This window comes from Neopsephotus bourkii, unplaced genomic scaffold (assembly GCF_033783945.1).
Source record: "Neopsephotus bourkii isolate Nb327-2 ecotype Australia unplaced genomic scaffold, CSIRO-AGI_Nbou_v1 NB_951, whole genome shotgun sequence".
NCBI classification, from domain to species: Eukaryota; Metazoa; Chordata; class Aves; order Psittaciformes; family Psittacidae; genus Neopsephotus; species Neopsephotus bourkii.
The window spans coordinates 3,392,937-3,419,726 of record NW_026901445.1 but is presented as its reverse complement, the minus strand read 5'-3'; the positions used below and the strand labels follow the sequence as shown (position 1 = coordinate 3,419,726).

General features: G+C 42.2%; 2 protein-coding genes and 2 long non-coding RNA genes across 4 annotated transcripts in view; 3 read left to right on the top strand and 1 right to left on the bottom strand.

Annotated features, from left to right (window-relative positions):
• The window catches only part of ERCC6 (ERCC excision repair 6, chromatin remodeling factor), a 39,472-nt gene extending 32,124 nt beyond the window's left edge, over positions 1-7,348 (top strand). Inside the window, exons 15-20 of the mRNA XM_061358854.1 lie at positions 939-1,033; positions 2,905-3,050; positions 3,131-3,862; positions 4,482-4,683; positions 5,022-5,100; positions 6,886-7,348. Of these exons, the coding sequence (XP_061214838.1) occupies positions 939-1,033; positions 2,905-3,050; positions 3,131-3,862; positions 4,482-4,683; positions 5,022-5,100; positions 6,886-7,314 (1,683 nt within the window). The 3' untranslated portion in view covers positions 7,315-7,348. The remainder of the gene's footprint in view (positions 1-938; positions 1,034-2,904; positions 3,051-3,130; positions 3,863-4,481; positions 4,684-5,021; positions 5,101-6,885) is intronic.
• On the bottom strand, positions 467-18,805 carry LOC133215097 (uncharacterized). Its single transcript, XR_009726310.1, has 3 exons — positions 18,717-18,805; positions 15,240-15,431; positions 467-1,008 (listed from the first exon to the last, which is right to left on the bottom strand). It is a non-coding gene; the product is annotated as an uncharacterized LOC133215097 (long non-coding RNA).
• On the top strand, positions 7,425-11,797 carry LOC133215096 (uncharacterized). Its single transcript, XR_009726309.1, has 2 exons — positions 7,425-9,246; positions 11,726-11,797. It is a non-coding gene; the product is annotated as an uncharacterized LOC133215096 (long non-coding RNA).
• LOC133215094 (bone morphogenetic protein 2-like) lies at positions 18,619-24,863 on the top strand. Its single transcript, XM_061358853.1, has 5 exons — positions 18,619-19,036; positions 19,251-19,390; positions 20,037-20,153; positions 21,304-21,505; positions 23,167-24,863. Exons 1-5 carry the CDS (start codon positions 18,754-18,756, stop codon positions 23,613-23,615), a joined length of 1,191 nt encoding a protein of 396 aa, XP_061214837.1. The 5' UTR covers positions 18,619-18,753; the 3' UTR covers positions 23,616-24,863.
• Positions 24,864-26,790: the final 1,927 nt, after the last annotated feature.

Here is a 26,790-nt window from a genome sequence, read left to right as displayed (position 1 = left end):
TCCCAGCAATGGTCACTTAGGGTGCAGTTCCACATCAGGATTACTCTTGTAGCAAAGCCAATTGAAGTGGTTCCCACCACATCCCCTTTGTGCTGTTAAACCTTGCCACTCTTCAATATTTTTGATTCACATAGCCTGCTTAGAGTGTAGCCAAATGAACAGTTGAAATAGGCTGGGGTTTTTACATAAATAAATAAACAAACTAGGTGTTTATGAGGGGAAAGTACAGCTGTGCAAACTTTTAAGCATGCCTGTGGCAATGTAGGATAAGAAAAGGAGAACAAGTGCTACTCAAATTGGCTTTGTCACTAAATAATGATATGTAGCTATGCCCTTAGAAGCTGCTGTTAAGTCAGTACCTTAATTTTTTTTCTCTAGCTGATGGTATAATGAGACTCTGGTTTGTCACATCTCTTAACAGCACATGAGGCTTATGTGCTTAAGAGAAAAAAAAAAACACAACCTACTTTGGTGGAAATCCTACATAGCTCTGGGCTGTGAAAGTATGTACTCTGACTAGAGTGGTCAGTTTTAGTAGTTGGTTCAGATGTTTTTAGGAAAGCCTGCAGTTTGGAAAAAGAAGAAAAGTTCAAAGGAAATGTGTATATTAAAGCTCTATTGTGAAATAGATCTCTTTGGGAATAAGTCCATATAAAGTATGTATCATAGATACAAGTTCCAGTTTTAATACAGTTTATTTTTTGAGGTTTTTTTGTACAATTGGGACAATTAGAGGCCTGTCTTTTTACATATGTAAACTTTCAAAATTGTTCTGCTTTCCACTGAGTTAGTTGTTCTAATACTGTATCATGGCCATGTAACTTCTTGACCTGTGTGTTGAATGTCCAAACCAGGTTTGAAACAGTGGTATCAATAGCTTTTTGTCAAATAAACGTTTAAGAGGCTAATGTCTGGTAACAAAACCTTTTGTGTTCCAGGCTCGGGAACGTGCTTGGAGAATAGGCCAAAAGAAACACGTGACTGTGTACAGACTTCTCACTGCAGGTACTATTGAAGAGAAGATATTCCACAGGTCAGTCAGAACAACTTCCTGGATACAGCTATATGCTCAAGAATAAGTTTGTAGTGAATCTGAGGTGTTGTAACAGTGACATACCTGTGCATGTGCACACATGGCTGGTAAACCCCAACCTTGGTCATCATCACAGGTATCTCATTGAAAACTTTTATAACACTAGACTCCTAGCTGCAGGGCTGTGCTGCTGCCTCTCTAGCTCCAAGACCCACATGCTAAATATACCTCATCAATCTGTTCCAGGAGCTGTGCCTAGCACAGAAAGAATTCACTGTATATGAGAGTGTGTGAGGCATAGCCAGGAAAAACTGAACCCCTTACTCAGAACATGAGACTCATCAAGTCTGAAATGTAAACTGAAATCAGCAAGTTATTTATATTGTTCTTAGGATATGTAAAGATGTATGTGGTACATACATCTCTTTACTACTTTGCAAACCCAGTTTGATTTTATTCCCAAATCGTTCCAAAGAGAGAATTAAATCCCGAGAACTAGCAGTCGTATTCACATTATTTATTCCAAAATATAGCTAAAGCCTTAAAGTGATTGTATTTTGAAATCAATGAAACCTTTTTGGTTTGCTTTCCCATTCAAGTTTTCTCAGTAGTTAGCTTCACTCACATGAATTCCAAATGAATGTAGATGGGAATCCTCTGACTAGGCATTACTCTTTGGAACTGGAATATCCTCTTTGAAAATGAAGATGAATTAAAAGCTCTAAATAATGAAATACCTGCATTTATTGAGTGCCTTTTTTAATCTGTTTTACCACACGGATGCAAAGCATCCGCTGTTGGTTGGCTGGTGTCCCTCTGGCATAATTCTGCTTGAACAGCACTGACCACATCAAGGAAGTGGGCTCAAACGGTCAGGACAGCCATCAGAAATTAATTTCTTTCCAGAACAGTACAGTGGACCTTGAACTTTAAGCAAGTTGTCTTTTCTCTTTGCTCATGTCCTCTTCCCTGCAAATACGTGCTCATCTCTGCAGAAAGCTATGAAGCTCAATTAATTCTTAAAAACTCTAAAGTCTTCTGATACGTGCGCTGCAGTAGCTGGCACCTGTGTTAAATTTGTCTTCTACCTATTGGATTTAAAAGTAGTTTCCCTGCTTAATGCCAGCAGAGCCAAAACCATGATTAAAACCTTTCTTGAGAACTGATTTCCAGCTTTATTTAGGGATATATCTTTTGAACAGGAAAATAGTGCCTAGAACTTGCAATCAAATGCTGTCAGGTACAAACATGGCATAGAAGTAGATTTACCAGTACTAGATGACTTTTTGCAGCTTAGTATTCCCCTGGAGTTGTTCCTTTCTGGAAGGATAGAGACGGGCTTTTTCTTGCCTTCCTCTCCACTACAACTCATATTTCCCTTTTCAGTGGTTGTCACCCACTTATCACCATCAGACTGAGATACTCTTCTGCTTTTGATTCCTCCAACCAGTTAAACCATTAAAATGTTGTTTTAGCAATCTCTTGTTTTTCTTTCAGGAACTTTCTGATAGTCTTATTGTAATACAAGCAAGCTTGTCCATTTTAATGGACACACGCAAAAAAAATCTAGCTGTAAATTTATTTATTGCTTAGTTAAGGAATGCCTCATAGGACATTTCAGGGTGGTGGTTACCTGTTGTGTTATTGAGTTGTTGCAGAACAATAAATCCCTGTGTTTAACAATTTAGTTGGTTGTTTGAAAGTTACTAACTCAAGATTGTCTTTTCGAAACTAACATCATCTTCCTACTGCTTAATTGTTCTACAGGGTAATGTTTGTGTTTACGCAGTTTTCTCTTTAAGTACTCTATTCAGTACTTAAACATAGCTAGACTTTTTTTCACACAAAAGTACTTTTTTTTTCTTTTTTAGACAAATCTTCAAGCAGTTTTTAACAAACCGAGTGCTGAAAGACCCTAAGCAGAGGCGCTTTTTCAAATCCAATGACCTTTGTGAACTTTTTACTCTGAGCAGCCCAGATGTATCTCGGGGGACAGAAACAAGTGCAATTTTTGCAGGTACATGATTTTTTTTCTATTTATTTTAAACAGAAGAGTGTTTGAAGTGTTTGATAAACGGATACTAATTCACCCCTCAGGTACTGGATCAGATGTTCGAGTCCCAAAACGCCACTTGAAACGGAAACTTGAAAAGCCACCTGATAATGACACTTCTAGAGGTGATCTTCATCTTACAGAAAGCAGTTCACCAAAGTGCATCAAGTTATCCAATTCCTGCTCAACCGCCGACATGACAAATTCTTCTTCCAAAGCAATAGAGACAAGTGAGGAAACCAAAGGCAATTTGGAAGCCTTTGACCAAAACAACTATGCAAAAGATAATGCACAAGCTGCTACTAATATAAATTCATTGAATAAAAGCAAGGAGGAAGGCTTGGAAAGAGCTGACAAATCTACATCCCACTTACTGCCAGGTGATGCAGGGTCTTCAGAGAATACCAGATGTCTGGAATCCATGGTGGCTGATGGAATACCTGGAGCAGCTAATGCAAATATCAAGGGAGATTTTAGCCTTATGTGTGGTGCAGCTGGCTCTTTTGAAAAGCACGTTGCTAAAACTGAAGATGGACAATTAGATAATAATCATTATAAATGTACCTCAAAAACAAAGCACAGGGTAGATACGCTGTCACACAAGGGTCACAAAGATAAGTCTAAGAAGAAACGGCACAAAGATGCCAAATTTGAAGGAGAGCGCATTCCTCATCTAGTGAAACAAAAGCAATACAGAAGGGAGAACAGTGAAGAGAAGGAGGAAGACTCAAAGAAAAATGATGATTACGTCTTGGAGAAACTTTTTAAAAAATCAGGTAACTTATTTGGCTGCTCAGTGGTATCAGACTGTTCACACAGAGGTATATAGGACTTGCAAGTGAAGGAAGGAGCAGTTCTGTTACTCTGATAGCTAAGAGTTATAATTAAAAATTGTGGTCTTTTTCTATTCTGTTACTGTAGTGAAACATTAAAACTTTCTTCACTGAAATGCTGTAGTTATGAATGTGTTAATTACCTTGACACAAATATTTCAGATCTGCAACCTTCCAGAAATGCTTCTGTGTATAGAAGTAATGCAGTGTTTCTTCTGGAAATTAGGATGTAACAAACCTTCATTTACACAAGGGTTTCACTTCTGTCTGTCCTGTCCCTAACAACAGGAATGATCGATTTACCCACATAATTGCCAAGTCTGTTTTGAATAATGACCTCATCAGCACACCAGAAGTGGTTTTCTGTCAAATTGATTGCTTAACTGATACAGGAGGTTCTCTTATTAGAAATGACTATACTGAAGTGCTGAATATAATCAGCCTGAAAAAGGAAAAACATGATTGTGGCCTTCACTTAAATGGTGAATATTTAATTTTACAGCTAACCAGACATATTAACAGATGTCCTCCTTCAGCTTTTCTTTTATTTTCTGGTTTTTAGGGGTACACAGTGTTATGAAGCATGATGCTATTATGGAAGCTTCCAGTGCAGATCATGTGCTGGTGGAAGCAGAAGCAAGCAGAGTAGCCCAGGATGCCTTAAGAGCCTTAAAACTCTCTCGACAGCAATGTTTAGGAGCTGCTTCTGGTGTGCCAACGTGGACAGGCATGAGTAGTCCTTCACGTGCACCATCAGGAATAAAGTAAGTTAAGTTCTCATGCTGCTTTTCCAAAAACAGAGGAGTTCCTTAGGATGCTATGGATTTTTTTATTTTTTCCACTTGGTATTTGCAGTAACATGTATCAAAGTGGAGTTTTGTGTTTTATATTTAATAAAGACAGGAAGGCATATTACAAGCCTAGGAAGTCCATTATGAAGTACAAAGAAAGCATTATTGTTGCACAGCAGAGGAGAGAGAGCTTGGCAGAGAGCTCATGAGAACCCTAAAATGCAAACCCAGTCAGTGCCTTTGGCGAAACTATCTTAATCATTTTGAGAAAGATGTTTTATGGAGTTAATTATTTTGTGATTTTTTTTTAGAAGTCGGTTTGGTCAAAAAAGAAACTTGATGCTGCTTTCTTCACACTCCACTTGTGTGCCACCTGCGAAGAAGCGCAAGGTATGACACATAGGCTAATATTTCTCTTCTAATAGCTGAGATATAAGGACTCCCTGAAACAATACCTTAGCCTTGGCCATATTGACTACCATCAGTGGTCCACCTTGGCCTCCAGTCGGGAGACTTGGAGGCACACCATACATAATGCCGCTGACTCCTTTGAGAGTTCACGAAGAACTAGTCTCGAGGAGAAAAGACAACGCAGGAAGAATCGCACCCCACCTGTACCACCCAAGGAGACCTTCTGCTGTGCTTTTTGTAGCCGGATTTGCCTATCCCACATTGGCCTTCTTAGTCATCAGTGCGCTTGTAGTAAGCGTGGGTAAATGCCCTTCCCAAATCTTCGTTCGCGAAGTCAAGCCATGAGTGAGTGAGATGATGAATAGCTGATACATGTGAAATGTTCCAATTTATGCAGCAAACCTGATTAATACTGTAGATCTCATACCCATATGCTATATGATTATAGAATCATAGAATGGTTTGGGTTGGAAGGGGCCTTAAGGATCATTGAGTTCCAACCCCCCTGACATGGGCAAAGACATCGTCCACTAGACCAGGTTGTTCAGAGACCATCCAGCTAACAGAAGACACTGACAGGAACATCCACAGCTTCTCACTACCCTCACAGTAAAGAACTTCTGATTATGTTGAAACATGTCTACCCTTCACCTACCTGCTACCACCTCTTAGCCACAGGTTACCATGCCACAGCTGCTGAAGAGCAGTTAAGCATATGCTCCAGTATGTGCTGTGGGAGTGAGTGGTGATCATAGTAAGAGGAAAAGCAGTCCAAGCTGCTTCAATCTTTTGTGAAGTGAATATGGTCTTATAAGCAGTGATTCATGAGTGAAGATGGACAACAAATGAGGTAATGGTGTATGTAAAATTAGAGTAGATTCATGACTAACTCAGTATGTGTATACCAGAGGCAGAGCAGACAGCCAACCCACCAGGACCTGGAGCCTTCAGACCTGGATTAGTTTAGCCATATTTCAACATAGGTACTGCTGCAGGAGGTGGACTCCTACCTCAGCCCTCACTGTTTGGGCCCAGCTTCACACAACCCTATACTGCTCTCTTTTTTTCTGTTTCCAGCCATGTAACACCATGCAGATAGAACACACAGGATTTCAGATTTCCAGGAGGAATGTATAACTCAATGGGCATATCCTGGGCTTTTCTTCAAAACTCAAATCAGAGGCCTTTGTGAAAGGTTTTTCATTATCTACATCAAAGCCATGCCCACAGGCACTCCCTGCTGTGCTTCACCCTGGAGAAAACGGTCCCAGCTCTTTTCCAGATCATCCGCATGCCTACCTCTGAGGAGCCCATTACCTCATGCTTTTCCAGGGAATTTATTTGCTCCCTGGAGCAATCCCCAAAGGTCTCAGGGCAGCGGAGAAGGGCTCTGCTCTCTGATTAACATACTGAGCTCTGGGTGCACACAAGATTGGAGGTGTTCCTATTACATAGAGTTCTAGAAATTTTAGTCACCCATGAATTTAATTTTTCATGTTGTGAAATAGCATCTTGATGAAATCTAATTAGATATGGCAGTCACAGATTGCAACATGATCTGGTTATCTGTCTCAAGACCAGCACTGCTTTTCTTTCACTTCCTAAGTTCTAAAGTTAAGACCAGAACATATTAACTCTTTATTGTGTATTTCAGATGACTGTTCATGTTTGTTGTTTAAGTCTACACAGCAGGCAGATTTTGTTTAACAGATTGGGTAGATTTCAAAATCCAGCTTTCTCCATAGTCTGTATGTTTGTTTGCAGGATGCAGATAAAATAAAGAAAGAAGATGTAAAGAAGTGTAGTACCAGGGGGTACTTTGGTGGAAGATCTGGACAATCATCATCCAGTGCACTAGACTCTTCATCTTTATTAGCAAAGATGAGGGCAAGAAACCACCTTATTTTACCACAAGAAACTGGGAATGAGGGAAATGAGAATTACCAGCAGGCATCTGCCCCACCCCCGTGTTCAACAAAATATGATGAACTGCTCGTGGATGTGCGTAATTTCATAGCATTCCAGGCCCGTGTGGATGGCGAGGCTACCACTCAGGAAATACTGAACCAGTTTGAGTACAAACTACCTGCGGCGCAGTCCTGTATCTTCAGAGAACTTCTCCGCAATCTCTGCACCTTCCACAGGAAGCCAAACGGTGAAGGTGTTTGGAGGCTAAAGCCAGAATTCCGGTGACTTTTGTCAAGGAAAGACACTCAACTACCATTCTTTTTTTTTTTTTTTTTTTTAGAAACTTACTGTTTATCTATTAAATTAAGGAACTATTTCATGTTCATGTTTTTACAGTATTTATATGAAAGTGTCATCTACCTCATTAATGAAACAATACAAAATATCAGCACCTTTTCTTTAAAAGAATTCTTAATATAAATGGGATGAAGAATACACTGACATTTTATTGCAGTAAGAGCCATGGATGTTGCTGTGGATTGCAAGATTTTTATTTGATTTCTGTGAAATCCCAAGAACTACTTCCTGATTTTCTGTATGTTACTTGAATGGTCACAGGGCACAGAGTGTACTATCAAAGAAAAATAGACAACAGTGGTCAGCGTAAGAGATTCACTTGTACTGCCAAGTGCCTCAAAATCATTGTATGACCCTTTCATGGGTAGTGAGAATTTTATTTCAATATCGATGCTTTCATTGTTGCCACTATCTAGCATGTGCAGTGTAACTTACATCACTAATTAACTTGGGAAATAATTCTACTGCCACAGTTTAATCACAGCAAATGGAAAACCTGACAGGGTATTGAGATGACTGGCAGTTGATAATTATGGAAAACTCATTATATTATGGAAAACCCATTTACACCATAATTGTCAGTTTGGTTGCACTCCCATAGACCACTGGCAATTGCTTGGTAAAATTGTTCTTTCCACTGAGGTGACAGTAACTGTTATGTTTGTCATAGGTTGTGGACTGAAATGCCCTGGAATGTTCCTGGGTCCCACTGTAATTCACTTCAAAAACATTACAATTCGTTGTTAGCACTTAAAATTTTATTCCTTAACAAAGACTGAGGTATTAGTTGGTCAGAGGGGTAATGTTTTCACTATATTTTACTAAACATAATCACATTTGGCAAGAGACATAATTGGAGCATATACAGAAGTTGCAGCTTATACCTGTTCTGTAGATAGGGAAGATCTCAGGCTTCCTGACAGTGAGGCAAGTTCTAATAATCATTTTCTTCCAAGGAAGAAAAGATTGGATTATTTGTAGCAAACCTGAGTACGACACTGGGTCTATCTTCAAAGTACCAGTATGCTATGTAAGGAGATCTTCAACGGACAAAGAACGGATAAATAACCAGATTCTTGCAGCAGCATTAAATTACTGTATGGGTTAAAAACTAGGAATAGTTAAATATGCCTAATGTCTTTCCTATTTGTAAACTGTTGAGAAAAGGGAAGGCTAAGCTACTTCAGTTTTTGTTCACTGTGAAAGTATTTTGTTTACTTCAAGTAAAAGTGCAAATACTGCAAGATGAATGGTGAAGCAAGAATCCAAACTGTTACTTTGTTCTCAAAGAAAAACAGTCTTGAAAATAACTTCCAGTGGCTTTTCCTCTGGTTTTTCCTCAGTGCTAAAGGATCTGTAGAGATCTGCAGAAAGTGGTGCTTCACTGTTTCAGTAACTGGTCAGTTGGCTTTTCACAAACTGCAGTTGGGAGAGTGCAGACAGTCCAAGACTGTTTCTTTTCCTCATGGCTTTTGAAAGTGTAGCTTTTGCACCTTTTCCTGACATCTCTTTTTTCTGATCCTGTTTATATTCCTTTACATTCCATCTTTCAGAAGAAAGATGATACCAAGACTCTAAGCTTGACCTAAACCATAGGTCTGTTGATATGACTTAAAATGGATCAGTAAAAAACAAATAAATTTTGCTGTTCTCTCCAAAGCTATAGGTATTTCTGATTGGTTTTGGGTGTCATGCCCTCCCACCACATCCCTAAGCCTCAGGAACAAACCAGGAATTCAGCTGTCAGCAAAGCTGCTTTTGCCACCTGAGCCTGGTGTCCTGTTTTATTTACTGCTTCCAGTCTTAAAGACATAGTTCCTGTACTAAGGAAAGTTTGCAGCTGCTCACTGATGTGTTAATGTAAATGGGTGTCATGGTTTAACCCCAGCCAGACAGCTTTTCACTCACTCCCCCCCCCCCCTTCTTGCCCTCCCCCTATTCCCGGAGGGACGGAGAGGAGAATCAAAGAGAATGCAACTCCCACGGGTTGAGATAAGAACAGTTTAGTAACTAACGTATAACACAAATCACCACCACTACCACCGATAATAATAACAATAAAGGAAATAACAAGGGAAGAGAGTACAACATTTCAGCACCAGCCAATCGATAACTCGTCCCCCCAGCCTGACCAAGCACTGACCGATACCTCTTCCAACCCTCCAGTCCCCTAGCCCTTCTGGGTAACTCTCTGTTACCTCCTGGGCATGATGTGCTGTGGTATGGAATACCTCTTTGGTCAGTTCGGGTCAGGTGTCCTATCTCTGCTTCCTCCCGGCTTCCCCTCCTCCCTGGCAGAGCATGAGGCTCACAAAGTCCTTGGCCAAACCAAAATATTGTTATCAGCTCTGTTCCCAGTCCGAAAGTTAAAACACAGCACTGCACCAGCTACCAAGAAGGAGAAAAATAACTGCTACTGCTGAACCCAGGATGTTATCCACCCCTTATTCCATACCATTCACGTCATGCTCAGATCCCACATTTTCAACATACCATCACTTTTATCTAAGTGCACTCTTATCTTAGTGCATGGACCAGACCCTATAAAGCTGCTGAGTCCATCTGGTCCGTGATGTCAGGTTCCACGTCTTGTAACAGTCTTTCAGAACAGGAGAGGCTGTGTGAAATATTGGATTGTTGCCTGCTGATGCTGATCGTTCCCTTACTGCAGAACTTGTCTGGTTCTATCAAAGTTCATTCGCTGTTGGGATGATGGTTGAAGGGAGGTCAGGGCTAGTCGCTGGTGGCCTGAAGACATCTGGTTGATGGGCTATAAAAGTATTACACAACAGGCAACAACATACAATTAAGTTCATTGGCTGTTTTCCCCTAAAATAAACCCAGCCAGACAAGACCCAAACCCGACTCTGCTTAGCTTTTGAGATCAGACAAAGTGGTGGTGGGTAAAACACAGTCTGTATGTGTGCCACCATGCTGATCCCCATCACAATCAGCAGGCAGGTCCCAAGGATACCCAAAGGCCTTCCAAAACCTTCAGAACTCTCAAGCGATGCTGCTGTACTTGTCACTGGGGCTGGTGTAGCTGCTGTGCTTGCCGGCTCTCCCACCACCAGCTTCTCTTTCTGAGTCCAGCTCTTCCTCCTCTGCCTTGCTGGGAAATGCTGCGGGGTCTTCTGCATCCTCCTGGGGCTCGGCGGGCAGCTTCCGGGGAATGCTCTCGGCCGTCGCGGGGCTGGGCTTGACCACGGGGCTCGGCTCCTCCGCGGGGCTCGGCTCCTCCGCCGCCTTCTCCCACTGCTCGGCAGCCGCCTCCTCCCGCTCCTCGACCGCCCTGACCTCCTCCACTGGTAGCTGTTCCCTGCTGGCCTCCAGCTCCGCTCCCGCCGCCGCTTGGTCCACGGGGCTGCTCTCCCAGGCCGCTTCAGCAGCCGCCGGCTCCTGGGGCAGCTCCCCCTTTGCTCCCCGCGGCCTCACACAGATGGAGGCGAGGGCGAGGGCCAGGACGGTGAGGAGCAGCCGGACGGCCAGGGACCAGTCCACGGCCATGTCCGTCCCGTCCTGTGCTGAAGCCCACCCGTATTACAAGTCATTGCCATAAAGTACAGTGAGACAGGAACCTTAGCCCAAGCCCCACACTTGATAAACACTAATACAGCAAATACCAGCGCTAAGTAATGTACTACATTCTGAAGCTGTGAGATCAAGAGGAACAAGTCTGAGCGTCAACAAATCAGCATTGTGATGAGTGACTATGAATCCGGTCAGATCTGTCGTTATCTCAACCCCTCGTGCCCCAAGTTGGGTGCCAAAAAGAACTGTCATGGTTTAACCCCAGACAGACAGCTTTTCACTCACTCCCCCACCCTTCTTTCCCTCCCCCTATTCCCGGAGGGACGGAGAGGAGAATCAAAGAGAATGCAACTCCCACGGGTTGAGATAAGAACAGTTTAGTAACTAAGGTATGACACAAATCACCACCACTACCACCGATAATAATAACAAAAAAGGAAATAACAAGGGAAGAGAATACAACATTTCAGCACCAGCCAACCGATAACTCACCCCCCCCAGCCCGACCAAGCACCGACCGATACCTCCTCCAACCCTCCAGTCCCCTAGCCCTTCTGGGTAACTCTCAAGTTACCTCCTGGGCATGATGTGCTGTGGTATGGAATACCTCTTTGGCTAGTTCGGGTCAGGTGTCCTGTCTCTGCTTCCTCCCGGCTTCCCCTCCTCCCTGGCAGAGCATGAGGCTCACAAAGTCCTTGGCCAAACCAAAACATCATTGTTATCAGCTCTGTTCCCAGTCCGAAAGTCAAAACACAGCACTGCACCAGCTACCAAGAAGAAGAAAAATGACTGCTACTGCTGAACCCAGGACAATGGACTTACATCTGCTTTTTATAAACCCTTGGCTTTTTATGGACTTAATAAAAAAGTAAAACAAAAAGTCTGTTCTAGAAGTCAGCTTTGGAGGTGGAGTGAGGAATGGGGTTGGGGAGACATCTTTTCTTGTATAGTGTGGCTCTGACCAAATGATCGGTATTATTTTTCATGCAACTTCAAATTATGCATCCTACCAACTAGACTTTTCTTCCACTACTTGCTCTTTTTTAAAGTGTTGAAGAGTGAGTGAATATTAGTATAATAGTAAAAAAAATATTTTTAAGCATTTAATGTCAAAAGTCAGCTCGTGATTAAAGGTCTACAGGCTTATTTATAGGCAAAAATTATTCTGGAATATGATATAGCTGCTGTATCTTTTGAAATAAAAGAGCTATTTTGGAACAATACTTTTATTCCATAAAGCATTATCTGATTTTTTTTTGTTTGTTTAGCTTTACCTGTGTAAAGTCAATTCCTTTCACATCTTCAAAGAATATCTGAAACAATTCCTAGCTAGTGATTATTGCATACTCAAATGTTTCCCATTAAGTAGCTTATATATACAAAATATTTTTAAAAGCATGGATTTTAGCCTTCTCAGTTTCCAAGTATTCAATGTCATGGTTAATATTTGTTATTTTATTTGTGTGTGATTTCAAAAATCACTTATGTGGAATGGGTGTGTTTTCATAACTTGTTTTCTTACCCAAGTAAAAACGGGATAAAGAACAATGAACACAGATGAGGAATTAAGTTGGAGGGGGGGGGGGGGGGAGAATCATTAATCCTATTAAGGAAAGACATTTCAGCATGAAACAGGGAGTATAATCTTAATAAAGTAATACACCAAAAGGAAGATTTCTTTCATGTGAAGATGCTAAAAGCTGAGCACCATGCTACTCCAAAAATGTCATGCTAATGGAGATTGGAGTGACCCACTACCCATGCAGCCTAACAGACAAATACAGTTAAAGAGATATCTAGAGAGCTAAATAGCAAAAAATCTTGGATTGTCTATAAGCAGTTAAAGGAACTGTGTACACTGGTTAGGTATAACATGCTGCTCTGGTATTTTAACAACAGAAGTTAAAACTTACCATAGCTGTTCCTCCTGGTTTCAAACCGTATTTGTGAGGGGGATAGTGGGAGTACAGAAAAAACCCTCTTGCATAGTTTTTAAAATGTTTCCCACCCCACCCATCCTATCTTACATTCTTCCAAGTGTTCATTTTCCTGTATTCATCCATTTGGTGAACACTTAAGTTTTGCATAGCAGACCCACTCATTGCTGCTGTAAGAACTAAATTCAGACCTAGAGAAAAGAGATTCTGCTAAAGGTTGTAGGCCTTTGTCTCTTCCAAACAACGATGACCCACCACAAAAGAAGTGTTAGCAAGATGCTGAATGGATAGATTGATAGAAATGGTGATTTTAGATGAAGAAGTGTATTGTTAAATCTATAACTTCATACAATGACTCAACCTCTTCTCAAAGGGCTACACCATGTGGAGATTTGAGTCTATTACAGCTAATAAATGTTACCCTCCCATGTAAAGATGCAGAGAATTGAACTTCTGTATCTGTAAATTTTGACTTCAGATAGTAGTCATCTATAGACAGTTGTACTCAAGTCATGAGGTCAACTTTGCTTTTGATTCCAAGATTGCTAAACTTGCCTTATTTTGACTACTAGAAAATAGTGCAATTCTCTGCCTTCCAGGTGGCTATAATAAAAGGACAAGACTTTCAGAAATTTTCATTTTTCATAAAATCTGGCAGCACTTTCCTTCTTTGAGCCATCTTTTTCTTTGAGCTTTCTTTGGGCTTCTTTTGAGTCACAGGGACTAAGAAGTTTCCGTTTCTTTGCCATTTACAACAATGCAGCTCCACTTACATGGACAGGCCGATGCTGTTCTTCAAGGACCTAGCCTTCTGATACTAGCTTTCATCAGAGCCAAAAAGTGTGTTGTGCTGTATGGGTATGACTGAAACAAAGAACGTTCGCCTTTCTCCAGTTTCTGTGTGCTTATTGATACTGCTGTAAGGAAAGGACAATTGGAGGTGAGTTTCGTTCCTGAAAAGGGATAGCACAGATTTTAATTGATTTTTATGAAGAATGATCCTGTGGGCTTCAGTTTTGGCTGAACTCCAGATACAGTTTGAGATGTGCTTTTCAAAAATTATGGAGATTGGTGATGGCAATAATTTTAGTAGCCATCAGAACAGACCTTTGTATCTTGATTCCTCTGTTAAAGTCGTACATGAAGTGAATTTGATTATACTGATCATAGAATCATAGAATAGTTAGGGTTGGAAAGGACCTTAAGATCCAAGTTCCAACCCCCCTTCCATGGGCAGGGACACCTCACACTAAACCATGCCACCCAAGGCTCTGTCCAACCTGGCCTTGAAAACTGCCAGGGATGGAGCATTCACAACTTCCCTGGGCACCCCATTCCAGTGCCTGTTAGCTTGCAATTGAATCGGAGCCTTTTTCCGCATCCACCGATTAACTTAGTTTGATAGTGGATGAATACTGCCAGGACCCATAATGCCCCACCACTACTGTGGAAATAAAAATCTCTTCAGAGAGGGAGAATGTTTTGCGTTTGCTGAGTCTGAGCAGGTACATAAAATCTCATTCATTCAAAAAACTCATTGTTCAGTAAACAATGACACTGCTGTGTAACAGTGTGAAAATGAGAGGGAAATCCTCATAACAGCATTGGTGGGAAGGGAGGAAATTTTCTAATAGACTTCAAAATGTTACACATTGAGATCTATCAAGAAAAAAACCCACCTACATATAATGTTATACCATACTTTCTTAGGGATGAAGATACCTAGGCAGGCATCACATAACTAGAAAAAGCAGTGTGAAAGTTACTCTTATGGAATGTATCCTTCAGGGGAGAGCTGTCATAGGAAGCAGTAATTTAAGCAATTAGTTTGACAAAACAGTCTTGGAGAAAAAAGTAACCTGAATAATGTTCTTCCAAAAGTGTGACACTTTTCTCCAACATAAAATCATTTTCTTCTGAAAAGAAGAAACTAGGTAGATTAATAATGAAATTCATGGGATAATACCTGACTTTTATTATTTTGCAAACTGGTGTGATTCCTATGTCAAATCTAGTAATAACAGTTTAAGCAGTTTTCTCTCTTGAGAGGAGGAGGTGTTGAGGCACAGCCATGTTTCAGTGGTTCAGCAAAGGACAAGTCTGTTGTGCTGGTGATGGCTGTGCTCCCAAATGGTATATAAAGATCATAGAATCATAGAATAGTTAGGGTTGGAAAGGACCTTAAGATCATCAAGTTCTAACCCTCCTGCCATGGGCAGGGAAACCAAGATTAGATTAAATGACTGAAAGATTAGATGTGAAAAGACCCCATAACAGCTTTTTCCAAACTTGGCTTACTATGGCCAAAAAAACATACAGAAAAATTAGGAAGGTCTTAAAGTTAGGCATAGTCACTGAGATGGTTTAAAATGTGGAGTAATCTACCTGTTTCATCTTTTAGGAGAGGGAAGATCTGGATTCTCCTGCTATAAAACTTCAGGTGACTTTGGATGTGGCAATATACTGCCTGCTGCATTGGTTTCCCCATCTGACAGATGCAGCATTACATGGAAGGCAGGAAATATTTCAAGTCCTTTGGAAATGCTTCGGGAAATGATAGCACAGTACAAGGAAGTTCTGATTGGGAAAAAAAAGGTAATATGGCATCTTGTTGTTTAGACCATTCATTCCTCAACTGTATTTTACACAAAACTATCATACAAAATTGCTGAGAGGCCAGTTTTTGAAGGGCTTGCATAAGGTACATGTCTTGGAGTCAGGATGTGCTGGCGAGTCTGCACTTGGGAGTCATCTCCTCTGGGAGAGGTATTTATATATTAGAAATATGGTAAAAACACTCTCTGCAACTTAGGTCCATTTATAATTTCCCTGTTCCAGCATTCAAGCTAAATGCTGAATTTATGCTTACTAACTCAGTGGCTCACTTCATCTACCCAGCTCTCATGGGATTGCTATTCTAGGCTCTGGGGTGACGTCAACACTCCTTCACACAATATCGCTGATGTGGTACAGTCCTATTCCTGCAGCTGAGACTTGGAAGATGAAGCTTTCATTATTAATTCTGAACTTTTGCTGGCAACATTGGTTTTTGCTGCCTTTACTGTCATTAAAACTAGAGAAGTCTGACATCTTTCATACATGGGCCATTCCTCTTTTTAAGTGAGTCTAAGGCAGCTGCTACGAAGTCAGTGAAGTACTTCACGTTCTTGCTCCCTGCCTGCAAAAAGACACTGTGTTTTTGAATGTGGTGCATCACTGTTAGGTTCAGGAGCAGAAACTATTCTTCCCCATGTTGAGACACTAAACTAGGAACTAAAGAAGTGGCACAGAGCATACAGTGAAGGGTCAGGCAGCTGTGTTGAGAAAGCAGCAACTTCCAGCTTCCTCTATCCACTAGTTTCTTACTGTGCGTGCTAAACATGAAATGAATGGGAGAAGGGAGAGTATATTCTGAGCTGAGCTCTTCGTTTCTGAATGACGGGGTTGGACTTGCATTAAAGGCCAAACCTGCTAAGGTTCTGAAATGCACAAGAATGCTACTGATACTACGCAAGAACCATGCTTTTTCAGTATTAGTATTCAGTTCTGTATTAGTTAAAATGGCATGAAAGATGATGTGGCAGGCTACATAATAAATCCCATTGTTCTTACCCATAAGGTATACCTGAAAACCAAATGACTTAATGCTTCAGGCCTTTCAAGCTGTTTATCCTGTCATTTGAGAGACGGAAAAGCAACAACAATGCTGAACTCTTTAGAGAATCAACCAAAAATTTTGAGTTGTTAACTATCTATCATAGATCCCTACAGATTCCCTGCTTTTCCTGGGCTCCCAAAGCCACACTGCTCACAATATGTAAGTTGAGAGAACCTAATTTTGTTGTACAGAACAGGGAGGTTGAAGCCTTGCACTAATTGCAAACCAGTATGTAGTATCACCAGTGGAGCTATGACCAACTCCTGCATAAGGCTTACATAAGCGGTGAGTCATACAGCCTTACGAAAGAACAGGGAGCAAGGCTTTCATTATGTTGTTTGCCTAATCAGAAATATGAAAATAAAAGAACACAGCACTCAGTGGGTTACGTTTGGCTAACTGTACACTGGAATTTCTGCAGTCGCACCACTGTGATTGAGGCATTTCGTTGTTTGTGGTCCCAGCTTATATTAAACAGAGAGGGTTTTTTTCATAAATCTTTGCCTCTAGGGCAGAGTAAAGGTTCTTTGGGAACCCTAACTATGTGTTTCCAGGCATTAATGTCTGGAAGCAGCACCAGGAGAGTAGAAATGGAGGTACGTGCCTAGGGAGGATACTAGGAGTAAATGAAGAGGCCCAAGAGCAGGGTAGGGTTTGTGAGGATAAGCATGTGAAGAGGCAGTGGAGTGGAAGAAAGCTTTTAGAATGACTGAAAAACAATCTAGTGATGATTTCTCATATATCACTAGTATCTTTCCATGCTCTCAGGCAGGCAGTTGGATGGATATTACTTTATCCAGCGCTGCTGTTAGCCATGAGCTGTGACACCTACAGCCCTTCGAAGACAGCTGGAGAGTTCTGAGGATCAAAGTTGGCTGTGGCTTTATGTGCACTTTTATGCTGCTCTGATTAACCCATGACTGCTTCTCATTTTCTTCCATTGATGCTCTGCACCTCATGTGGCAAACTGGATCAACAAGCTTGCCTCTTGGTGAAAAAAAACATAGCAATTAATAACTATGCTTTTTCTTTTCCTAAGCATGTGGCTACAGTAGCTGAACGCTGGAAATGAGTGACAGGAGGAGGGCGCCTGGAGCTGAAGAGCTGCACGGCTGAATGGGAACTTCAGCTTTGGAGCAGCAGAAGGTGAGGAATTCCCGCATCAGAGCTGTTTGAACAATCCAGATTAAACCTCTTATTTCTTCAGATGGCTAATTCGGGAGCCTATGGAGCTGTAGCCTCTTCATCACCATCTCATTCCCCAATGGGCCCACATGCTTGCTCAATGCAAGTACTCCTGTCTAACACAGAACACCTAAGCAAGAGGGTATTTCTACCTGCCCTATAACCTACCTCTTTGCTTTACTGTCTGGAAAGGGAACACAGGCCTGTGTGGCACAAGTAGAAAAGGTACTGCTACATGAAGCATTACAGAATGTGCTTCTCAGTAAATTGTCAGTCTGTGAAAAGGACTAGTATGCAGGTGCTTGGAGCTTGGGATTTTAGAAGGGGGCTGGGTTTTGGTTTGCGGCTTTTCTGGGGAGAACACCCTTCATAAACCAAAGGGGGTAAAAAAAGTTATTGAAAGCTGGTTTAGTTGAGCCTTAAAATAGCTTTCAGAATGCCTCCCCACACCGCTAATCCTTTAGCAGCTGCTCTGGCTCCACTGCAGTAGCAAAAACCCAGGCCCTGTCCCTCAGCCCTGACCGTGGGCAGCTGAAGGGCAGGGGTTAGAGTCCGGGGTAACTGCTGGCTCCGTCCCGCCGAGCACCGGGGGGATGCTGCAAGCTGTGAACCTGGAAGGAACGGAGGCTCCCGCTCCTTTTCAAGTCTACGCTTTACTCCTATGGCAATGGCAGGAAGCAGCACCCGCGATTAGCATTGCCCAAATCAAAGCCTTTTAAAACAAAGCGAATTTAAAGAATGAGGTTGTCGCAGGTGCGGTTTTCTTTGCGGACACTTGGATTCCCGTCAAACCTAGAGCCATTCCCCCGAGCGCGGCCGGCGGCCCTCTGATGTTAACGACTCAGCAGAGAAGCTCTATTGAGTCCTTAAAGGGCACTGATAGCCCGGGCGAGGCGCGGCCGCCCCCCCTCGGGGCAGCGGTCATCGGGCTGAGCACCCTGCCCAGCTCTCCGCGCGGTCGGCTGGCCGCTTCCAGCCTCGGCGGGCCGGGGCCCGCGGAAGGGCCGCTGTCCGCTTACCTCAGGGCTATCACAGGCGCGGTGGCCTCCCTGAGCCATGGCAGGCCTGGAGCTGGCCCTGGCCTTGGCCGGGCTGCTGAGCCTGCCGGCGGCCAGCGGCCTGCCCCTGCGCCCCGGCCCGCAGGAAAAGGTTCTGGCGGCGGCCTTGCAGAGGCTGCGGGAGGTCTTCGACATCGAGGAGCTGCCGCCCGACGTCCTGCCCCGCAAGAAGCCGCCTCAGTTCATGGTAGATCTCTTCAACAAAGTGGCTGACGCCAACGGCATCACCCGTGCTCCGGGGCTGCTGGAGAGCGACGTGGTGCGCAGCTTCGAGGACCGAGGTGGGCCGGGGGCCCGCAGGGGCGCTGGGGGCAGTGGGGCCGAACCGGCAGGGCAGTTCCCCGCACCTACGGCGTTTCCCGGACGGGGAGCGGCCGCCGTGCCCGCTGCCTAGGTCCGCTGGAGGTCGGAGCTGACCGGCCGCTGCTGTGGAAAACGCGAGGCACAGCTTGAATGCGGAGTCTTGCGTGGTTCCTGAAGAGGGCTCTTTTCCAGTTCACGTGGACCAGTACCAGTTCTACTTCGACATCAGCGCGATGGAGAAGGGTGAGCAGATGCTAAAAGCAGAATTCAGGGTCTTCAAGCTGAAGAGGACACATGTGGCTATGAGGTCTGACATGAAACACTTCTGCAAAGTAAGTGGGAAATAATCTGTCAGCTAAACACTCACATGTGCTTTCTTTGTTAATGATACTGGAAGTGAGGAGTGCAACCACGTAAACTTGCTTTATTTCTTTCTGGCTTTGGCTGTATGTGTGCTGTCCTTTGCCACTATGGCAGTGAGCTCTCCCTAAGGATAACTGTGTCGGACCTATCTGAAACCACATAGTGCTTTTCTGGGATCTGGGATTCGAAAAGAAATTTTTCTGCTTGAGTTGTTCTAAAAAGTAGTAATAGCAGTCAGGGATTCATAGGAAAACAGGGCGGGAGAAGGATCCGACCTTGAGCATATCTGTTTCTTTGGCAAAAGGCAGGATTGGACATTTCGCAAACCTGAAGGCAAAGACGTGGAGGAAAAGAAGACTTTGATGGCATCAGGTGTTCAGAATGGAAGTAAAAGGGGTGGTCAGGGTATTTTTCTATAGTATCAAACAGTCCAGTATCCTGCCTCTGAACACAGCTAGAAGTAGATGTACCTAACAATACTTTTTGCCTGGTTTAGAATGGTAGTATAATTTTATATCTGTGATTTTGCAGAAATGTGCATAATCTTTGTCCTCCTTGTTTTGCTGGAAAAATAATTGGTTTCATGTCTTGCCTTGTTGTATTGCTCCCATCAAGGTGGAAGTGTATGAGCTCTTGGAGAGTGGAAGCAAACCACAAAAAAAACGTCTCGTTGCTTCAAGATTATTGTCTCTGTACACAGAAGGCTGGGAAGTATTCAATGTCACGCAGACAGTAAGCAGAGAATTCTGACTTAATTCTAAATTTCTTAAGATGACAGTCAGCTCTTGACTCTAGCATTGTGCTGGGTTTTGTGGTCCGTTTGAACTGAAGGGACAGCAGCAGAGGAAGAAGCTTTCTCTCTACACTTAAAAGTACACCTGATGCAACCTGAATTAAAGAAGTGTTTATAAGCTGCTAGTAGCATGGGCATGATGGGAATTGAGTAACCCAAACCTAGTAGATTGGAGAGACATCATGCCAAGTACGTCATTGTGATTAAAACATGTTAGTGCTTTGGCTGCCAAAGTAGATGACACTGATTGTGTACTAAGAGTAGGTTTTCATTGTCCTTTTAGTCTGGTGACATTATTACAGAGCAGAGTGCTTTAGTGTTGTATTTCTAGAATTTATAATGGCTGAGTTGTTTTTCATTTAACTTCCTCCTCTGTAGACTTCTTTATTTGTTAGTTTCAAGATTTGTTTTGGAGCTATCCTTAAACTGTAACACTGTGTGAATGCCTTTCTATAGCAAAAATCCAAATGTTTTTTAAAACATATAGTTTCTTAGTTGCCTAAGCTTTATGATCAGAATCAGCAGCATGCTTGGATAATCGGTTGAGTTGTATCTTAATTCATGATAGCCCTGCTTGAAAATGGCCTGGCCTTAGCTATTAGTCTGTAATTATAACAATTAGAGAAAGTAAATTTGCTCGATGGTGAGTTAATTTCTTCAAATGCCATGTTTGTTAGATTTAAATGGGTTTTAATGGTATGGAAAGTCTGGAGAGTTCATACTCTGTTATTAAGATTGCTATGAAAAATACATTCCTGGCTAAAGTCAGAGAGGATTTATTTTCATGTTAGTTTTAAGTCCTAGACTCATCTATGCACTAGTAAATTCTCAGAAATTAATTATCTTCCTGTAAATGTAGCTTTGGGGAATGCATATGATATTTTGTATTCTTAGTTGTTGAATTACTGGTTAAAATATTAAACTCAATTGAGTCTCAGCTCTACATTTACCTCACTTCTGTCATAATGTATGTTCTTACACTGTCATAGCTTGTTGCCTGTTCCCTTTTCCTAATATAATCATTGCTTAATTGTAATGCTGTAATAAGAATATTGAAACAATATCTTTTCCTTTCCCTATCATTGGCAGGTTTCCAAGTGGGTTGAAAACAGCAGCTCCAACCATGGCTTTTTGATAACTGCAACACATGTATTCAACAATAGAATTGAGCACAACCTGGTTAAGTTTGCTAAGAGCCAGCGCACCTTGCAGGAGAGTAGAAATGCTCTCCTCGTCCTCTTCACCAACAGTAACAAACGGAGGCCTCCCGGCTTCATGCCCTCTGCCACAAGTAAGTTCACAAAGGAGCAGTGTCTGTTTTACAGTATGAACTCCACGTTTATCTTCAGGTCCCTTCTGCTGCCTCATGTATACCTAATCTCAGTCTTGAGCAGGTTTAAAGTTAGGCTTTGTCACTGGTCAGTTTGATTTGACAGTTCTTGCTATCAGGTCACCCAGCATCTTAAGTTGCCTTTCCCCTCAGTCAAACTGTTTTTGCAGGAAATACTTTTAAAGTTTAGGGTAAATCTGGTTTATTTTGTCTGAAAATGGGTGTGAATTCTATTTTTTTAAATTACTATTTATATTACTTTTGCGGTGGTGAAGCTTGTGTGAAAGTTGTTTAGGTTTATGCTAAAAAATCTCAGTGACCTGGAAAACTTTCTGAAAATGCTGGTAAAGCAACTATAAGTAGAGTCATTAAGTGCAGTGTTCAAGACTGGAAGAGGTTGTTAAATAAGCAATTTAAACCTCTCTGTTCTTGGCTTGGTTTTTAAGCACCTATTTCACTTCAGTGACTATTTAGCACTGTGACTAAAGGCTGCTTTCATCGCAGGCAACACCCTCATCCTTTAAATTGCAAAACACAGTGTCTTACCTCCCCCACTGGTCTTGCAGTAAAACCAACTAAGGTTTAGTTTTGGAGCCTGATAAATGCAAAGAGCAAAAGCTGGGAGGAGGCACAAAAATTGCTCTGTCTTAAGTTTTCTGGTAAACAATTACATCTGAATATTAGAAACTAGGTAGCACTTGCATCAGTATTAAGTGGTGAAATTGATTAAAACCAAAGATGATGCTGGCTTGTCTATTTTTGCTTTTCAAATAAATTTTTTATAGTGAAGTCCTAGATCCCAGCGTAATGAGCATCAAGCTCTGTATGGAATACTGTTTCAGGACTGAGAAAGTGAAGTGAAGAAACTCCCTAGACTTGTTTGTGGTCAGTGAACTTGTGCAGATTGTTCTTCTGTACGTCAGTGTTTTTCAACATATGGATCCTAAGGTATCCACAGGCATTTAACAAGCCTTCCCAAAAGATACCATAAGAAAGCAAACCTACTGTCACTAACCTTTATTCTCCAGCAAAGTTCCATAAACCTGATGGTAGTTCTTTTCAGATCCAAAAATTGGAGGGGGGGGGGAGGGAACCAAACCAAAACAACCTGCAAAACAAGAAAAAAAACAAACAAACAAAAAAAAAACACCAAAAACCTTTACTGGGTGGAGTTTCTAGGAGGAATACTGGGGAGAGAAAAAGGCAGTGTTCTCCACCCTCTTTTAACACTGCTCAGTGTGTTATGTGTTGTAGGTGTGGTGTTATAAAGACCATTAATACCATTATTTACCAGATTCAGCCCTGAAAAGGGCCATGTGGAGTTCACAGAATGTGTTAGCATATCACAGAGCTTCTTCTTTCTCTTTCTGCTAAATTGCAGTCCTTGAGGCCACCATCAAGAGAAACACAACATTTGGCAAGTTTGGAACTATGGCTGAAATGGCAGTTGAATACACACCCTTTTTGGGACCTCCACAGTTTAGGTGTCACTTTAAAATTTACTCTGAAGACATTGATGTAGATTTACAGAATAGGCTTTCATGCAGAACACTGGAAATTAAGGAAAATTAATTAGGAAATTAGTTCATTTTGAGAAAGTTTAACACACAACTTCCTTTCAGAACCGGAGATGAAGCCTGCCAAAAATGATGCTCCACACATGCCTCGCGAAGCTCAGGTCATCGAAAGCATAAATGCAGGCATGAGCAGGAGACCTCGAGCTGCTGAAATCCCTTCTGCCAAAAGCCAGGTAACAGCATGTCATCGAAGGGAACTCTACGTTGACTTCCATGCTATTGGCTGGTCAGGATGGATTATTTACCCAAGTGGATACAATGCATTTTATTGCAGAGGATCCTGTCTCTTCCCCTTGGGGGAAGGTCTAAATGCAACAAACCATGCTACAGTTCAGTCCATAGTCCATACACTTAAACTGTCTCAAGATATCAGCACACCCTGCTGTGTGCCAGATGAATTGAAGTCCCTCAATCTCCTCTACTTTGATGACAAGGAGAATGTGGTCCTTAAAAATTATAAAGACATGGTGGCAACAAGGTGTGGTTGTCATTAGCAAGACCTTTTTTTGTCTGCATTTGTGCACTTGAATTCAGTTCCTCATTTGCCACTGAAGATACCAAAGGAGATGGCATTTCAGTTCATAGGGCAGAAGAGCCAGAAACTCAGTTGTGCTTCAAGTCCTTCTCCCTCCACCATGGCTGTATGGAAAGATGTTCAAGGCTGGCTTTCAAAGAGCTGTGGGCATCTGGGGGGTATGCTGACTTGCATGGAGTATCTGTACACCAGGGGAAACCATTAAAAATTGGAATTTGTTATTTGAAATGGTTCAAACACATTAAGTTGACCGTTCAAATTAAGGGCTTTTTTTGTATACTGAGGCTCAGAATTTCCTATGATTTAAAAGGCAGGTATCCTGCTTCAATCCACGACAGGGTGCAGGTCTCCCAGTAACACAACCTTACTCAGTTTTGACTGCATGATCCAGTGGCAATGTACACCCCTAAACAGAGCTTTCAGGATTAGTGTTTGCCCAGAGCTAGTCTGAGAGAACTCTACCATCTGCATCTCATGCATTACTGAGAAATGCAGTTCTTTCCACTGTTCTTTATGCAGGTCTGCCAAATGCAGAGACCTCCTTGTAAGTCTCCCTGGCACTTGCTAGCCAATCTGAGGGAGCACATAGGTCAGTATTTGTCTGGCAAACTTGGATTCTGACTTGGGGCCATACTGGTATAAAACATACATATGATGAAGGGTCAGACAGTTCCCCTCTTTGTAAAATCTTTCTCTTCCACCATGGTCTGCTGTGGTTGTTGGGCTGTGTGACAGCAGAGGTTGCCTTTGAGCATTTATAACAGTGACTGTACAATGGCATCATAAGCTTGGATCAGAATCCTCGTAGTTCAGCAGATAAAAAGAACATTAAGCTTTGAGGTCCATGAGAACATGCTGGGTGCTGGCCTGGTTCCATATCTGAGGCAATTTTAATGGAAAGTACTCACTGGTACTCTTCCATTCTTCCCTGAAGAATAGGACATAGATGTGGAAGGGATCTCCTAAGTTCTTTCAGCCTTGTTACAATTTAACGCAGGTAACAAGCCCATTTCAGTTCCTTAATCAACTCATTGAGTTGAAATGTAAGCCTGCTTAGGTTTCTTGTCACCATTAATCCTTGAAGGAGGCCTGTCTTCTCACAGAACATGACATTTCCTGTGGGTAGAAACTTCATGGAGAATTTTTTTACTCCAGTGAAATTTAAGAAAAGAAAGATATATATGTAAATGTTTTTCTCTCTGTAAATACTGATGTCTGTAATTTTATTTAAAACAAACACTTGTATATTAATCTGTAATATAAATGTTAATATGCAAATAAATTTAACATGACATTGGTCTGGGGTTTTGCTCTATATTTGATCCTCTTTCCTAGAGACATGAATCAAACACTTTCCCAGATGACAGGACATTCGTGATGACTTCAGTGGGCACTGTATCAAGTCTTCTGACTCCATGTCAAGGAGTATAATAGATAAGCAGAATAATTTTGTTTCCCTTCAGGTATGATCCAGTAATTATCCCTGAAAAGAAACCCACATTGAAGCTTCTTGTAGCTCTCACTTGAATTAGGCACAGAGATTAAAGCCCTTCATGTTGGTCTTTTGTAGTGCTTGTAAAAAAACCCACCTCATGGAGGTCCTGAACTTAAAGTACCTGTTATGGTGTCCTGGGTTCAGCAGCAGCAGTCATTTTTCTCCTTCTTAGTAGCTGGTTCAGTGCTGTGGTTTTGACTCTCAGTCTGGGATCAGCGCTGATAACACCAATGTTTTTAGTTGCTGCTTAGTAATGTTTACTCTGACCAAGGACTTTCTGAGTCTCATGCTCTGCCAGGGAGGAGGGGAAGCCAGGAGGAAGGAGAGACAGGACACCTGACCCAAACCAACCAAAGAGGTATTCCATACCACAGTATGTCATGCCCACTATATAAACTGGGGCAGTTACCTGGAAGGGTTAGATCACTGCTCGGGTCAGGCTGGGTGTCGGTCGGTGGGTGGTGAGCAGTTGTATTCTCTTCCCTTGTTATTTCCCTTATCATTATTATTATTGGTGGTAGCAGCAGTGGGTTTGTGTTATACCTTAGTTACTGGACTGTTCTTATTTCAACCGGTGGGAGTTACATTTCTGTTGATTCTCCTCCCCATCCGTCCTGGAGCGGGGGATTGGGGGGGAAGGGGGGGGAAGCGAGAGAGAGACTGCATGGTTCTGATTTATGGCTGGGCTTAAACCACGACATATGGTTTAAATTTCCTTGATGTGCAAGGTCTTATTTTCATGTATGTTGTAATATCTTGGGATGCCTTCATTAAAATTTCACTAAGTTAGAAAGTGAGGACAAAAGAAGCACTGTTACTCACAGGTAAAATATATGGATGGGAAGAGTGTGCCCCATATGTGTTGGCCAGGCATGTGCTTATCAGAACTACAGCCTGGAATAGGTGGAGTAGAGGAGGCTGAACAAGACAAAGATTTAGAAAGAAAGGATAGTATGCATGGGTCAGTGTGCAGAGGAGGGTTTTCCCCTGCCTAGTTGTTTTCTCTAGAAGGCTGCAGAGGCTGTTGTAAGAATCTGTGGAGCTGTGGCACTCTGATATCAGATCAGATCCAAGAGAGGACCTTGCTGCTGGCATAAAAAAAAGTGTCCTTTCTGCAGAGCAGCCCATCATCACCATGCTGACCACACTGCCTCGTGTTCAGTATTCTCTGCCTATGTAAAATGCATAGTGGTGGGTGGAGGGTGTTTTGATCTTGTGTTCAGTATTCTCTGCCTATGTAAAATGCATAGTGGTGGGTGGAGGGTGTTTTGATCTTGGTATATGGTCACTCTGGTAAAGGGGCATATAAATGTGGTAGCCAGGTGGTGATAGCTGTTGCATCAGCTGCACATTGTCACTGGACTCAGTGCCATTGGCAAACGGACCTTGGAAAGTGTAAAGGGTTATAATCTCACTTTTCTGGTTTCTCAGGCTGCTTTTCTGCATTTTTCCCTTTTCTCTGCAGAAGTATCTGTGGGGCTTTTTTTAAGTTTATAGGAACCACACATTGGGAGTGAGAAAATGTATCTACAGTGAAAGTCCAGACAGGGTAATTTCTGAATAGTGACTTCAGATGATTTATTTATGGTTCTTTTGGTAGGGCCCCAAAGAACTGAAGTTTTCACTGCCAAATAACACT